This window comes from Dendronephthya gigantea, unplaced genomic scaffold (genome assembly GCF_004324835.1).
Source record: "Dendronephthya gigantea isolate DGI-Jeju-01 unplaced genomic scaffold, DenGig_1.0 000012F, whole genome shotgun sequence".
NCBI classification, from domain to species: Eukaryota; Metazoa; Cnidaria; class Anthozoa; order Malacalcyonacea; family Nephtheidae; genus Dendronephthya; species Dendronephthya gigantea.
This window is the reverse complement of record NW_021163022.1, coordinates 1687207-1702603: the sequence shown is the minus strand read 5'-3', so window position 1 is coordinate 1702603 and position 15397 is coordinate 1687207. Positions and strand designations below refer to the sequence as shown.

The 15397-nt window shown below is 40.4% G+C and overlaps 2 protein-coding genes across 2 annotated transcripts; both read left to right on the top strand.

The window, feature by feature from the left end:
* The first annotated feature begins 2469 nt into the window (after nt 1-2469).
* LOC114519037 lies at nt 2470-5892 on the top strand. Its single transcript, XM_028539091.1, has one exon. The coding sequence runs from the start codon at nt 2470-2472 to the stop codon at nt 5890-5892; it is 3423 nt and encodes a 1140-aa protein (XP_028394892.1).
* A 6849-nt stretch (nt 5893-12741) lies between these two features.
* LOC114519154 (transmembrane protein 163-like) lies at nt 12742-14050 on the top strand. The gene has a single exon (XM_028539232.1). It carries the CDS (start codon nt 13091-13093, stop codon nt 13967-13969), a length of 879 nt encoding a protein of 292 aa, XP_028395033.1. The 5' UTR covers nt 12742-13090; the 3' UTR covers nt 13970-14050.
* The last annotated feature ends 1347 nt before the right edge of the window (nt 14051-15397 follow it).

Sequence of the window (15397 nt, the reverse complement as noted above, 5' to 3'; positions counted from 1 at the left end):
GCTCCGGGCACTGAGAAGGAATGCCAGTTATTTCCTGAGAACTTTATCTTAATTTAAAACGTCAAAATCACTCAACGCGTCTTAATGGACTCGGATATTGAACATATCATGGATCAATTAAAAAAGGCGAGAAGTATTGCAAAAGGAAACGTAACGCGAAAGGCTAATAAAGTCAATGAGATACTGACATCATGCGACAATGTCGATTCTGTAAAGGAAATTGCTAAGGAACTAGATGAAGTTTTAAAACATTTCGAAGTTGCGCATGAAGCTTACCATAATTTGCTCAAAGAAGAGCATGAAGTCGAGGAATCTAAATTGTATTTTAATTCGGTTAACGAACTCGTTTCGGAGCATAGGACGAAAATTCAATCGTGGCTTGAACAACCGGCTATTCAACTTGGGCAAGAAAGCCAAAACCAAATTCAACCAGAGGATTCTATTTCCACTGCCGGATCACACAAGTCGTCGCGTTTTCAAACACGATCAATCGCTACCTCAGTTAGGAGTTCGTCCAGCGCAAGGGCAAGAGCTGCCGCAAAACAAGCCGCGCTTGAAGCGAAAGCGAATGCGCTTAACAAACTGCATGAACTTCAATTGGAAGAGCTCAAAATAAAACAGAAAAAATCCCAAGTCGAACTTCAAGCAGAAATAGCTGCCGTGGAAGCAGAGAAACATGTCTATGAACAATCTGAAGCTAGTGATGTTAACTCCAACCGATCTGCCCGTTCGCGTCACGTTGCGGCGAAGTCGATTCAGCAACACGTCCGCGCAAATAAACCAGCATCTCTCAAACCACATGCTACAGAGAATAGCCTACGACAAAGGGAAGCGTTCAATAGTCAGCAGCTAAACCCGACTACTCCGGAGTGGACTCCAGCCAGTGCGCTCCCTCATGATCACTCGTTCCAGCGTCTAATGGAAACCCAAGACCGCCAGAACGTTGTTCTTCAACAGATGATTCAGCAACAGATGCAAGGTGTAACAGCGCTAACATTACCACAACCTACCATGAAGATCTTTAACGGAGATCCTATCGAATATTGTGACTTCATCCGAAGTTTCGAACATCTTGTCGAAACGAAAACGCCAAGTTCCAGCTCCCGCCTCTATTACCTAGTACAGTACACGTCTGGGCCGGCCCAGGAACTCATGAAGAGTTGTTTGTCCATGGAACCAGAGAAGGGTTACAACGAAGCAAGACGTTTACTCAAGGAAAGGTACGGACAGAGTTTTCGAATAGCTGCAGCGCATATAGGAAAACTGACAGAAGGACCACCAATCAAGGCTGAAGATGGAAATGGGCTTCTCCAGTTTTCAATCCAACTGACAAGTTGCACCAATACCTTGAAAGAAATCGGCTCCCTGACGAAACTGGACCATCCCGAGAACCTACGAAAGATTATTAACCGCTTGCCGTTTGGAATGAGACTGAAGTGGCGGGATGTTGTCGATGGGATCGTAGCTAAGCAAGGCCGAGATGTCACGATAAACGATGTCACAGAGTTCGTAACGGTTAAGGCAAGAGCAGCTACCCACCCAGTCTTCGGGAAGATTGTGAACGAAAACAAGGGAAGACAAGAGGAAACAAAGGGAAAGAGAACGCATGACAGGAGAGCAAACGGCTTTGCACCCAAGGAGACCAGAAAGCGGGTGGCAAAGACCAAGACGGCAGGACATACAAGAATATATGTCCCTGCAATGAAAACCACTGGCTAGCTCGTTGCGGAAAGTTCAGGAAGATGTCACTTGATCAGCGAATGGAATTCGTGAAGAACAAGAGACTTTGTTTGAATTGCTTCAACGCTGGACATTTTGTACGCTCGTGCCCTAAAGAGAGTTTCTGTAAGATAGAAGGATGCACCGGTAAACACTCAACGTTTCTACATCCCAAGTCTACACCTAATGATCACGAAGACAAAAAACCCCTTTCAAATCAAGCTACAAAGGAAGAAATTGAGGGATCAACGAATTCTGCCAACAACGGTTACGTAAGGAGATCTCCAAATAGGGAACAGTTGAAGAAGTCCTCGGTCACGGGTCTAGCTGTAGTTCCGGTTCGAGTTAGAGTGAAAGGTTGCACCGAAATGGTAGAAACCTACGCGTTCTTGGACTCTGGCTCAAACACCTCCTTTTGTACAGAAGGCCTTTTGAAGGCATTGAACAACGAAGGAAGAAAAGCGAAGTTGTCGCTGACAACGATGCTCGGCGAAGGTGCCCCAGTTGAATGTTCTCTCGTCGAGATGGATGTTTTCGATCTGGATCAACGAAATCATGTCGATCTCCCTAAGGTTTATTCGACCAAGAGCCTGCCTATTCGCGCAGAATGCATTGGGAGGCAAGAAGATATCGAACGATGGCCATACCTAAAAGGCATAACAATTCGACACATTGATGCTGACATAGGCCTCCTTATCGGTAGCGACGTTCCAGAGATGCTACAGCCTGAAGAAGTACGGATGAGCGAGAATGGGGGTCCTTTTGCCACAAAAACTATTCGGATGGGTTCTGAATGGACCGCTGGGTAGAGAAGATGTCGACGTCCCGACAGCAAATCCCGTTCAAGCAGACAGCACACTGGAGCAGCGCTTCGAAGAGTTTTGTAATATGGAGTTTAACGACGTGAACCGTGAACTCGAATCGACTATGTCACAGAATGACAAAAGGGCTTTGAACATAATGGAAGGGTCAGTAAAGTTAGTGAATGGACACTACGAGATTGGTATGCCTTGGAAAAATTTCCCACCTTACCTGCCTAATAATATGCCTCAAGCCCAACGACGTCTAGGATCTCTTAAAAGGCGACTTCAACAAGATCCATCACTTCTGGAAAAGTACAAGAAGTTTATGGACAATCTATTCTTGAACGACTATGCAAGAAAGGCTACTACACAAGATATCGGTCCGCTGAAATCATTCTGGTACCTTCCCCATCACCCGGTGTTCCACCCGCAAAAACCCGAAAAGATTCGCGTCGTGTTTGATTGCTCTGCCAAGTACCGTGACACCTCGTTGAACGACCAGCTGTTACAGGGGCCGGATCTTACGAATACGCTCGTTGGCGTGTTAACGAGGTTCAGGGAAGAACCGGTGGCGATGATGGCGGACATCGAGGCGATGTTCTATCAAGTACGCGTTCCTTCAAGTGACTGCGACGCCCTCAGGTTTCTGTGGTGGCCCGACGGCGATCTCTCCAAAGACCCAGAGGAGTATGAAATGCGAGTGCATCTTTTCGGCGGAGCGTCATCACCAAGCTGTGCCAACTTTGCACTCAAGAGGACCGCCAAAGATAACCAGGCTGAATTTGATCCTAAGGTTATTGAAACCGTAGAAAGGAACTTCTATGTCGACGATTGCCTTAAGTCAGTTAGCGAAGAAGAAGAAGCTGTTAATCTGTCACAGCAACTACGTGAGCTGCTGGCCCGAGGAGGTTTCAAGTTGACGAAATGGCTGTCGAATTCAAGAAGGGTCGTCGAAGCGATCCCCGAATCTGAAAGAGCATCTATCGTCAAGAACCTCGATTTCAACTGTTGGTCTGTCGAGCGAGCTCTGGGAACGCAATGGAATATATCATCCGATCAGTTTGGCTTCAGCATCGTTATAAAGGACCGTCCTCCCTCGAGAAGAGGCATATTGTCGATCATTAGCTCGGTGTACGATCCACTCGGGTTCGCCGCCCCGTTTGTATTCCAAGCTAAACTTATCCTTCAAGACCTTTGTCGCATGAAGCTAGGTTGGGATGAAGAAATTCCCGAAGAACATCTCAATCGCTGGCGATCGTGGCTCGAAGAACTGCCAAAGTTAGAGCAACTCGTAGTCGACCGCTGTTTTAAATCCCAAGATCACGGAGAGATTAAAACAATCCAACTACACCATTTTGCAGACGCCTCGCAACACGGTTACGGCGCTGTATCGTACCTGAGAATCGAAGACGAAGGTAATCAGGTAAAATGTTCTTTCGTGATGGGCAAGTCCAGACTTGCACCGATCAAACCACTTACTATCCCAAGAATGGAGTTATCAGCTGCAGTCGTAGCGACGAAATTAGACGGAATGTGCCGACGAGAGCTCAGCCTGCGTATCAATCAATCCTTCTTTTGGACCGACAGCACGTGCGTGTTACGGTATATCGAGAACGAAGACAAACGATTCCAAACATTTGTAGCGAACCGAGTCGCTGCTATTCACAACTCGTCTTCCCCGTCTCAGTGGCACTATGTGAACACAGAGCTCAACCCCGCGGATGATGCGTCGAGAGGAGTTCAACCGGATGCCCTCGAACGATGGATTAATGGTCCAACGTTCCTTTTAAAGCCATTCGAAAACTGGCCAACGAGACCAGCCGACTTCAATAACGCTGAAGATACAGATTTAGAAGTGAAGAAGCCTTCTGTTTGCTCGACAGTCGCCAAAGAATCCGATGAAAATCCTATCGATTCGATCATTGAACGCTTTTCATCTTGGAATCACCTCAGAAAAATCATGGCATGGATCCTTCGATACAAGACCAATTTGCAACGTCAGATCAAAAGACGAAGGGCCGGGGAGCCAGTAGCGAACGACTCCAACGGTACATATACTCCCATCGATGTAGAGGAGCTACGGAATGCTGAATCTGTGATTCTAAGGCACGTACAGAAGAAGTGTTTCGAGGAGGAACGAAAGATTCTCCGCGAAGTCAACAGCGAAACAAGTCCGAAGGACGCAAGGGCGCTAAAGAAGAGCAGCAAAATTTTCAAGCTCGACCCAATCTTGAAACATGGGCTCGTATGCGTTGGAGGTCGCCTAGATCGAGCACCGATTGGTCAACAAGCAAAGCACCCAGTTGTTTTACCGAAGAATCACCACGTCGTAACGTTGATCGTGAATCATCATCACAATCTTGCCGGGCATTCTGGTTTAGAGTATACTTTGTCTTTAATACGTCAGCGTTATTGGATCATCAACGGCAGACAGACGGTACGCCGGGTGCTCAACCGATGCATTGGATGCAAGAAACGACAAGCGCCTGTGAGTCAACAGAAAATGGCTCATCTTCCGAAGGATCGAACAACACCTTCCAACCCCCCCTTTACATACACCGGAGTAGACTGTTTTGGCCCGTTCGAAGTGCGACGTGGACGAGTGACAGTGAAGCGCTATGGCGTCCTCTTCACGTGTTTGACGACCCGTGCTATCCATCTTGAAGTCTCAAGCTCTTTAGACACGTGTTCTTTTATCAATGCCCTGCGTAGATTCATCTCGAGGAGAGGCCAACCAGACGAAATTCGATCGGACAACGGAGGAAACTTTGTAAAGGGAGAGAAAGAGCTACGTGAAGCTGTGAAGAAATGGAACCAATCACAGATCAACGAATTTCTTCTACAAAAGAATGTCAAGTGGACATTTAATCCTCCCACTGGTTCCCATCATGGTGGTGTCTGGGAAAGGTGTATCAGAACCACACGAAAGGTGATCAAGGCTGTGACCAGAGAACAAATCCTGGACGACGAAGGCATTAATACATTGATGTGCGAAGTCGAGGCAATCGTAAATGGACGACCAATCACCAAGCTCTCCGATGACCCGCGCGACATGGAACCTCTGACCCCTAACCACCTGTTGTTGTTGAGAGCCGGGCCCACACTTCCCCCCACAACTACCACCAAGCAAGATGCATACAGTCGGAGATGGCGCCAAGTACAGTACTTAGCAGACGTATTCTGGCGCCGCTGGATCAGGGAATATCTTCCAACTTTGCAGGTTCGGCAGAAGTGGAATAAACGACACAGGAACTTCGCAGTCAATGACATTGTGCTGGTCCTGGATGATAAGACACCACGAAATTCTGGCCACTTGGACGAGTTCTGGAAGTTTATACCAACCTCAACGATGGTCTCGTACGCTCCGTGAAGTTGAAGACAAGGACGAGTGAGCTCATACGACCGGTGAACAAGATTGTGTTGTTGGAGGAAGCCGATGGCAACCAGAACGATAAGTAGACTCTATAACATGCATGGACCTAATAGTCACAATTAGATCAATATTGTCCAGTTTGTCTCTAGTAGATAATCTGTGTTTTGTTTCAAAACTTTATGTGTTAGAACTATAGGTAAAGGCTGCTCATGGTTCCGCCTTTAAGGGGCCGGAATGTTAGTTTTGAAACACCTACTTGTAGGCAAGTTTAGTCCTAACACCTTGACGCCACGCTATCTAACGCTTAATATCAATCAGCATGCTCGTAAAATTAAATGCCTGCGGGCAGTAGATAATAGTAAAATTGCGTGACTCAAAAATCAAGGCACTATTCAACGTGTTACTCCTAGTAAGAGGACATCAAAATTTATGTCGGTGGATTTAGTATAATTTAGAATTTCTATCCACGTTCGTTTGTGTACTTGTTTCGGTTTCACGTTCTACGAAAGCAATAAAGTCAACGTCGGTGCGCGTGGAAACCAAAGTAAGTACATATTGATCTTTCTTCAGTACTAGTACAATTGTTTGTTAGTTAGGTTACTCGTAGTTTGCGTTTTAATTTGGTATTCTAAACTGGTCAAATGATTTACCACGTACAGATTTAGACCTAATTTATAGTGTATTCGATAGATTTACTTCTATTCATATAGTCGCATGTTTTTTATGATACTGCACGAACAATGAGTTATTGTGTTAATATATTAAGTACTAGATAGATATTTTTTGCATTGTCACGTTATTTAGTTCGAACCGATTTCCACGATTAACAATTGCCACAATTCTGTGTCAATTCACGTGTATCAAACCCACGAACGTTTGGATTAAAGTTATAATATTTTACTTGTTCGATACTCAAATTCTGTCGAGTTCGATTTGTCTGCGCACCGTTCAACCCAAGTGTTGTCTCATTGGTTATTGCTAAGAGTTAATCGTTTCGTTCTACCATTGGGATTAACAGGGACCCACAGGTGTATAAATGTATACCATACTCATTTTTATGCATGCATATGAGGCAGTAAAATTTGCTTGTTCGCAAAAATGATATTTATTAACAATATTTACAATTTACAAATATGGATAACATTATTTAGATGTGCATCTCAAGGACCATGACCTTCGACATGTCCCCTTTCTCTAGCAACACAAAGCATTTAGCATTTTAATTGCATTAAATCCCCACGGACTGAAATTCGTTAGCACGGCATTCAAATTTTAACAATGAGTGATTTCAATAGTTTTCGTTTTTTTTGGGACACCCTGTAGAGGAGTATTCCAACCACGTCGTCGTCGTGTTGCCGTCCTACATGCTTAAGGTCCCTAATAATGGAAATCAAGGCAATATGGCAATATATATGAGGCAACGGCTTTTACTGACCCGGCTACGGCTACGCCCACAAAATAGTGAATTTTAACTATCATTATAGCAAAATCCATAACTGAAAACTAGCAGTAAATATTTTACTAATTATTTGTAAATATCTTTCAGATGATCATGCAGAGACATTTTTTGAGGATCTATATCTATGGGGAGTAAATTTCCAAATAAAAAATTGAGATAAAAAATGATTGAAGTATAGGCACATGCATGACCGACGTTTATTTCCAAGTCAGTGATTTCTAATTGTCAGAGGTCATTCAACATGAAATGCTCAGTTTGTAGGGAAAACTCCTTTACGGATTACAGTTAATAATTCGAAAACGGAGCCAACTTTCGATTCTACTTCTAAACCAGCTTTTAGTTTTGCAGACTTTTAGTTTTAATGTTTGCCAGCGCATTATGCAAAATCATTACTTCAGTGGACTTTGATCATAATGAACTCAAGTCGAATTCCAAAATCTTAATTACGCATTATCTACGATCAATAAAATATTTTTCCTGAGTGGTTATTTTTGTCATTGCAAAGTTGCAAACCACCGATCACACATTAGTCAGCAGGATACAATGTCGGCTTGTTTGATGAAAATGATCGTTTAGAATTGAAATATTTTTTAGTTGGTTCTTTATTTTCTTATCTCAGAGAAATATTTCTTGTTGAAGCTAAGAAAGAGCTAGATAAGTTTGTTAAGAGAAATAGTATTACGTGAAAGTATTAAGAGAAATTCAGACAATAATCACAATATGTCTTCGAAAAGCATAAAGGATACCGACGATATGTCTTCGAAAAGCACAAAGGCAAAGCATTTTCTTATCATACAGTATTATAGTTATGTAATGAATGTCTATGAATGCAATAATGCGTGGTTGAGAATAATTTCGTGAGATGAAAGCTGGAATGTTCCATTCAACGATCTGAACACAATACATCTTTCACTGAACGAATGAAAGTATAGCTATATTCTTACCATTGTGGGAACAATCATTATTTGTTTAATATGACACCAAAGTAGATACAATGTAAACATTTTGCAAATGATTTGCAAAAATTATTACAAACACTGATGTTTATAATAAGCTCCAATTTAATTCTTATGATTGTTTCAAAATAACTATAAAAACGTGTGCAATATATGGTGAGAACAAGCGTGCAATAGAAAAAAACTAATGGCAACTTCCATATAGAAATTTTCACTTTAATAACAAAAAAATGAAAATGACAGGGTATTAAAATGATCACAATCATGCATCAACGATTTTTATTTGTCGATTATCACTGACCATGGAAGGGGACTTCTCATCATTGCAAACTTTTGTTTTTCCGGCGGGGTTGTAAATTACCGCTGGCTTAAGTGAGAAGTCATAAAAACAAGACAACAATTTTGCGATGATGTTTCGTCTTTATTTCAAAGTCAAGGATTCATTCACAACCAACATGATCCTTGGTAGAATACCATGATGCATAAGGATTAAAGGAGGCAAAGCAGTCTTCAAGACTTCAACCATCTGGTACAGTATCCGTTTAAATAGTTCAACTTAGACCGTAATGCCGTCCTACATGCTTAAGGTCCCTAATAATGGAAATCGAGGCAATATGGCAATATATATGAGGCAACGGCTTTTACTGACCCGGCTACGGCTACGCCCACAAAATAGTGAATTTTAACTATCATTATAGCAAAATCCATAACTGAAAACTATCAGTAAATATTTTACTAATTATTTGTAAATATCTTTCAGATGATCATGCAGAGACATTTTTTGAGGATCTATATCTATGGGGAGTAAATTTCCAAATAAAAAATTGAGATAAAAAATGATTGAAGTATAGGCACATGCATGACCGACGTTTATTTCCAAGTCAGTGATTTCTAATTGTCAGAGGTCATTCAACATGAAATGCTCAGTTTGTAGGAAAAACTCCTTTACGGATTACAGTTAACAATTCGAAAACGGAGCCAACTGTCGATTCTACTTCTAAACCAGCTTTTAGTTTTGCAGACTTTTAGTTTTAATGTTTGCCAGCGCATTATGCAAAATCATTACTTCAGTGGACTTTGATCATAATGAACTCAAGTCGAATTCCAAAATCTTAATTACGCATTATCTACGATCAATAAAATATTTTTCCTGAGTGGTTATTTTTGTCATTGCAAAATTGCAAACCACCGATCATACATTAGTCAGCAGGATACAATGTCGGCTTGTTTGATGAAAATAATCGTTTAGGATTGAAATATTTTTTAGTTGGTTCTTTATTTTCTTATCTCAGAGAAATATTTCTTGTTGAAGCTAAGAAAGAGCTATATAAGTTTGTTAAGAGAAATAGTATTACGTGAAAGTATTAAGAGAAATTCAGACAATAATCACAATATGTCTTCGAAAAGCATAAAGGATACAGACGATATGTCTTCGAAAAGCACAAAGCATTTTCTTATCATGCAGTATTATAGTTATGTAATGAATGTCTATGAATGCAATAATGCGTGGTTGAGAATAATTTCGTGAGATGAAAGCTGGAATGTTCCATTCCGAACGATGCGAACGCGATACATCTTTCAACGAATAAAAGTATAGCTATATTCTTACCATTGTGGGAACAATCATTATTTGTTTAATATGACACCAAAGTAGATCCAATGTAAACATTTTGCAAATGATTTGCAAAAATTATTACAAACACTGATGTTTATAATAAGCTCCAATTTAATTCTTATGATTGTTTCAAAATAACTATAAAAACGTGTGCAATATATGGTGAGAACAAGCGTGCAATAGAAAAAAACTAATGACAACTTCCATATAGAAATTTTCACTTTAATAACAAAAAAATGAAAATGACAGGGTATTAAAATGATCACAATCATGCATCAACGATTTTTATTTGTCGATTATCACTGACCATGGAAGGGGACTTCTCATCATTGCAAACTTTTGTTTTTCCGGCGGGGTTGTAAATTACCGCTGGCTTAAGTGAGAAGTCATAAAAACAAGGCAACAATTTTGCGATGATATTTCGTCTTTATTTCAAAGTCAAGGATTCATTCACAACCAGCATGATCCTTGGTAGAATACCATGATGCATAAGGATTAAAGGAGGCAAAGCAGTCTTCAAGACTTCAACCATCCGGTACAGTATCCGTTTAAATAGTTCAACTTAGACCGTAGAATGAGAGCGAACGAATAGCTTCACGCGACGAAAGAATCGTCAAATGCTCGTTCCCAGAGGTTCGCGCCTTTGTTGTGACATGCGTGTTTAAACATAAAGGCTTATATGGACGAAAGATTATAGGTTTTGTGAGCGTCGAGTTAATTTAGGAACGATTTTCGTCTTCATGCATACGTGATTATTTATTTCGAAAACAAGTACAGGTTCTTAAACTAAATAGCCCATTGTTAGAATTTCTATACCTCAGCACTAAGCTGAGCGCAGATGCGTAAAATATATGGACAGCCAGGGTACATGCATATATTCAAGTTTTCAGCTATTGCATGGTAAGGGCTAAGGCGCATCTGTACGTCTTAACGACGTATAAATAACGAAGATAAAACCTCAAAAACATAATTTTTTGTATAATAAATGATAGCATTATCAGTCTTGTTCTCGTGCAATGAACTCCCGAATTCGTCGACGTTTGACGGTTCGTTGCCATGCAAGTATAAAACTCTTATGTAGTACACGGGTGTACAGCTATATCGTTAAAGTGATCATCTTATAATATCCTGCAGTGGACCATTTCTCTTATATTATTCATCAAGTACTTCCCTTTCTAACACATCAATTCAGTTTGAACATGTCGTCCCAGGCGCCTCTTTTAATTTATATACTATTTAGTTATTCAATCATCATTTGCAAGATTATATGATTCTCGATGATTTTAATCGAAATCGTGTTATATGCTTTCTATAGCATAAGTGATACTCTTATTGGGCCGGTATTAAAATAAGTTACTGTATATAGTGAAAGACCATATAGATAAGTGCATGGTAACGTGTACTACCTGGCAACATGAACAACTTCAAAGATAATTATGTAATATGCTAGCCTACTCAGGCTAGTAATACACAAAATTGTGTTTGCTGTGATTTATTCGGTGGTACACAATAGTCTATTCTGTTGTCTCCTGTTGTCATATTCTCATCTCATTTACATGTGCACGTGCACTGCATAACGCATAAAATTCTATGCACAACAGCACAAGTAATTAACATTCCTGCATATTCGTTCTTTCTCGTGCTACGGTGAAGTTATATAACTATTAGGTTTGGTTTAAACAGCTTAACATGCATGGTATTAACAGCTTAACAAGGTTCAAATACTTCATCAAAGTTGTAAATGTACACAATAAAAGCTGTGGTGAACCTCATCACAAGCAGTGAACCTCAAGAAGAGGCGCATACATACATGGGGCATTTTCTCACTTATCTTTCTCACTTCTTAAATTTTAAGCTTCTAGTTCTCTAGAATAGCCTACTTTGAGTATTACCAGCCTTAAATATTCGTAATGATTCCAGCACAGTTTAGTCGCTTTAATGTCTAACCAATATAACAAAGCAATTCACATTTCACCAACTTTTTATCATAATGAATTATTGAAAGTGCACACGCCCGAATTAATAGTTTCATGTCATGTCTCCAGACTCTATTATTGAAGATGTAAGATATTGCATATCGAAGGCGTACAGGCCGACATTTTTGCTTGCTATTTCACCAAAAATTTGCTCACCTATTAATTTGCTATTCCCTGCAAATGGGATAACCTTTACAATATGAGAAGCTTCAAGAAGAGGATCGGGTATTGCGATTTTTTAGATATTATTATCACTTCACAATTTTAAGACTCAAGTGCTTATAACGCGGAAGTGGCCAAGTGGGGACCTTCGTAAAAATAGCCTTCAGGCATCTGCAGGTGGTTGTCCATCGTCTTAGTTACCACTTTCCCTAGAAAGCTGATTTACACCTGCATGCATGCACCGACGATCTAAACGATGGTATTTCTGTGATAATCCGCTTCATCAAAAACTCTCATTGCCCAACAGTGTGACTGATTCAATAGCAAAGCACACATTGTATGTTGCAGTTATGCCTAATCTCAGTAATCTGGAGCTGCAACTCCCGTCTCCTGTCTCCGCTTCGTATGCCTGTGCTAATATAAATGTATGATCAAATGAACAACTGCATGCCAAAACGTTATCGAAGGAACCGCAACGCCAGTCATTTTGGGTCTTTGGCACCCATACCTTGGTTACTATATGTAACCTTGTTTATTCACAGGTTTATAACACAAATATTTCTTACTGATACATCATGCAGTAACTGAATTGATCCATTCACAGATGGTCACATGAACGTCAGACTCAAACAGATTAGGACATTACGCTTTGATAGAACTGAAACTTTTGTCGTCTAACAGATGCCAATATCAACTAATGTGTACTGTTGTCACACACATCTCGTGCATGTTCACTTGCCGTTAAATTATATGCGTGAAGGTTAAGGTTTTTAAGCCAAACAACATTTACGTAACTGATGACACATCAAAGGTGTTTGTACTGCAGGCTGTCTACCTGGCTTGGTTTGCTATTTGACAAAAGCCATGCAGACCAATGCACAATAACCCGATTTTGGACTAAAATACACCACACAACCAACACGTGCTTATTGATTGGATATATAAACTAAAATGCCTAACTTTCGAGGAAATAAACGGGGCAATTGGATTAGTCGATCACTTCTTGGCTGTAGTTCATTTGTCTAGTATGTCGGAACGTGAGGAATTACTGTCGTCGGTAACATCATATTCATATGGAGGTACTTCGTCGTTTAATGAAAGGCAATCACAGAAGTCAAGTCATTTGTTAATAGAAGAATCGGGAGAGGACGACAACTCAATCGGCCATTACCCTTCAAGCGATTTAATCAGCGTAGTAAGTGCCGAACAGCATCTAACTGTCAGCGAAATCCAACGGGAAGTGACCAAAGCTAAGCAAGGTGCAATAGCTACATTAATAGCGACGGTAGTATTTACAGTTCTTAGCTTGGTGGCATCTGAAGAATCGGACAGTTCTGCAGCATTTGGGTTTGCTTTTGAGTCGCTGCTTGCTGGTCTTGCGTCATTTATTATATTATGGCGATTTTGGTCGATGAAAGAGCTGGAAAGTCGTAACCGAAGACGCGAAGTGATTGCATTATTCGCTATAACGTCTTCGTTGATCATATCTGGTGTTTCGGTCGGTTATAAATCAATAAAGGCATTGGTTCTGACTGAAAAACACAAAAAATCTAAATTGTTGTTAATCCTATCTGCAGTATCAGTTGGAGTATACCTAATTTTGTTTGTTTACAAGCATAGAATAGCCAAGAGACTATGCAGCAGAGCCTTACGTACGGATGCCATAGATGCATTGTGTGGTGCTTTGCTGGCTCTCAGCATTGTTGTTACTACGTCAACTCGGGAATTCACAACGAAAGCATGGTTTCTTGATTCCGTTATAGCGCTTGGTGTAGCTGTGTTTTCGCTTTTCTACGGGTTTTATTCTTTGGTACATTTTGTGAAACTATACAAAAAATATAAATCCTGGTCTATGGAAGAAAAAAAACTTGTGCATCCTGAACTGTACCAACAAGTATATGAATAAAAATAGACACTTGCCGAATTGTTCCAATAGATTTCATGCCCACCTCGTTTCCAAGCTATTGTTTTGTGTGCCACTCAAGCACATTCAGGAAGTATCTATTCTATTATTTTTGTAATAAATCAATCTGATTAGGTCTATTAATACATTGTCTTGAGTTCATAAGGCCTGCCTGTATGAAACGTTGTGCTTCTCATGTGCCGAAAGCATTAACAACAATAGATAGTGAGCACGTTAAAAGCAGTAGATGTAGAGTTTAGTATTAGCTGCGTGACAATGGCGTATGGCTGGCAAATGCCCGTTTCTATGGGACTCATGGGAGGCGTCTTGCCTGCTAGGGGGGGGGGGTTGTGAAATTTAGACTCCCTGAAACGCGATTTGTCCGACTATTGAGTACAAAACCATCACCGTTCCCCCTTCTCCGCTTGTATACGCCTTTCTTGTAGGTATGATCCAGGCCTCTGGCGCGGAAACTTCAAAGGAAAATCATAATTGCCGCCATTTTACATACGAAATTTCTGGGTTGAGGCCTGGATCATACCTACAAGAAAGAGTTCATATTCCATTCCAGTCTTATTTCAGTTTACTGGCTTAGACTCATTAGCATTGTCAGCGGCGTAAAAATCAGTCTCCATTTTTGTACTATTGTATTTTGTAAGGATAGAGTTGTTATATATGTTAGATGTACTACCTCAAGTCTTTTGTGATTAAATACACTTCATGAACGTGACTATATGGTATCTGAGGGACTGAGGGAGTTCTGTAGCTAGCAATCACCTGTAATTATTCGATTTGTAGTTATATTGAAAACTGATAAAATTGTATCGACACTAACATGATTCCATTGATAAAATTGGATTGACACTAACTTAGGACAAGCTTCGTCTTGAACTAACTTGCATATACTCAGTTTTGCTAATGTTTAAAGTTAATTTGTTGGCTAAAATGTGTGAAAAGAAATGAAAAAACCAAAGATAGAACCTGGGCGATTTTTCAACTCCAGTGTGATTAAATTATATCTGGTTTAATTTGTACTTAATACTGTCTGAAATACTGCCCATACCGGAGACGCAAGGAACATCCGCAGATCAGGTGGGAGATCAAACAGCCGCCGTGTCCAAATTTAGTTTCCTGAATTTTGCTGAATATTTCGGGACAAATATGTTGAACTCTTGCGGAATAGGAATGACATAGTAATTATTTACGCAGAGCAAAATATGCAAATCATGAGTGAAGACAGTGTTTTATTTGCTTTCGAAGTCAAAGATTGTTATCCAAAAAGATTGTTATTAAAAATTTTGCAATAAGTTTTGTGTTGCTGGGATGCAACACTTTATTATTCATTTATCGTTCTTTCTTAGAGGCATGGCATGAGGTTGCCAAGCTAGACCTGCGATCTGTTTACAAACTACAAATATAATAAGTACCAAT

Coding starts and splice junctions, on each gene's coding strand:
- LOC114519037 (XM_028539091.1), top strand. CDS start 2,470: ATGGGGGTCCTTTTGCCACAAAAACTATTCGGATGGGTTCTGAATGGA.
- LOC114519154 (XM_028539232.1), top strand. CDS start 13,091: ATGTCGGAACGTGAGGAATTACTGTCGTCGGTAACATCATATTCATAT.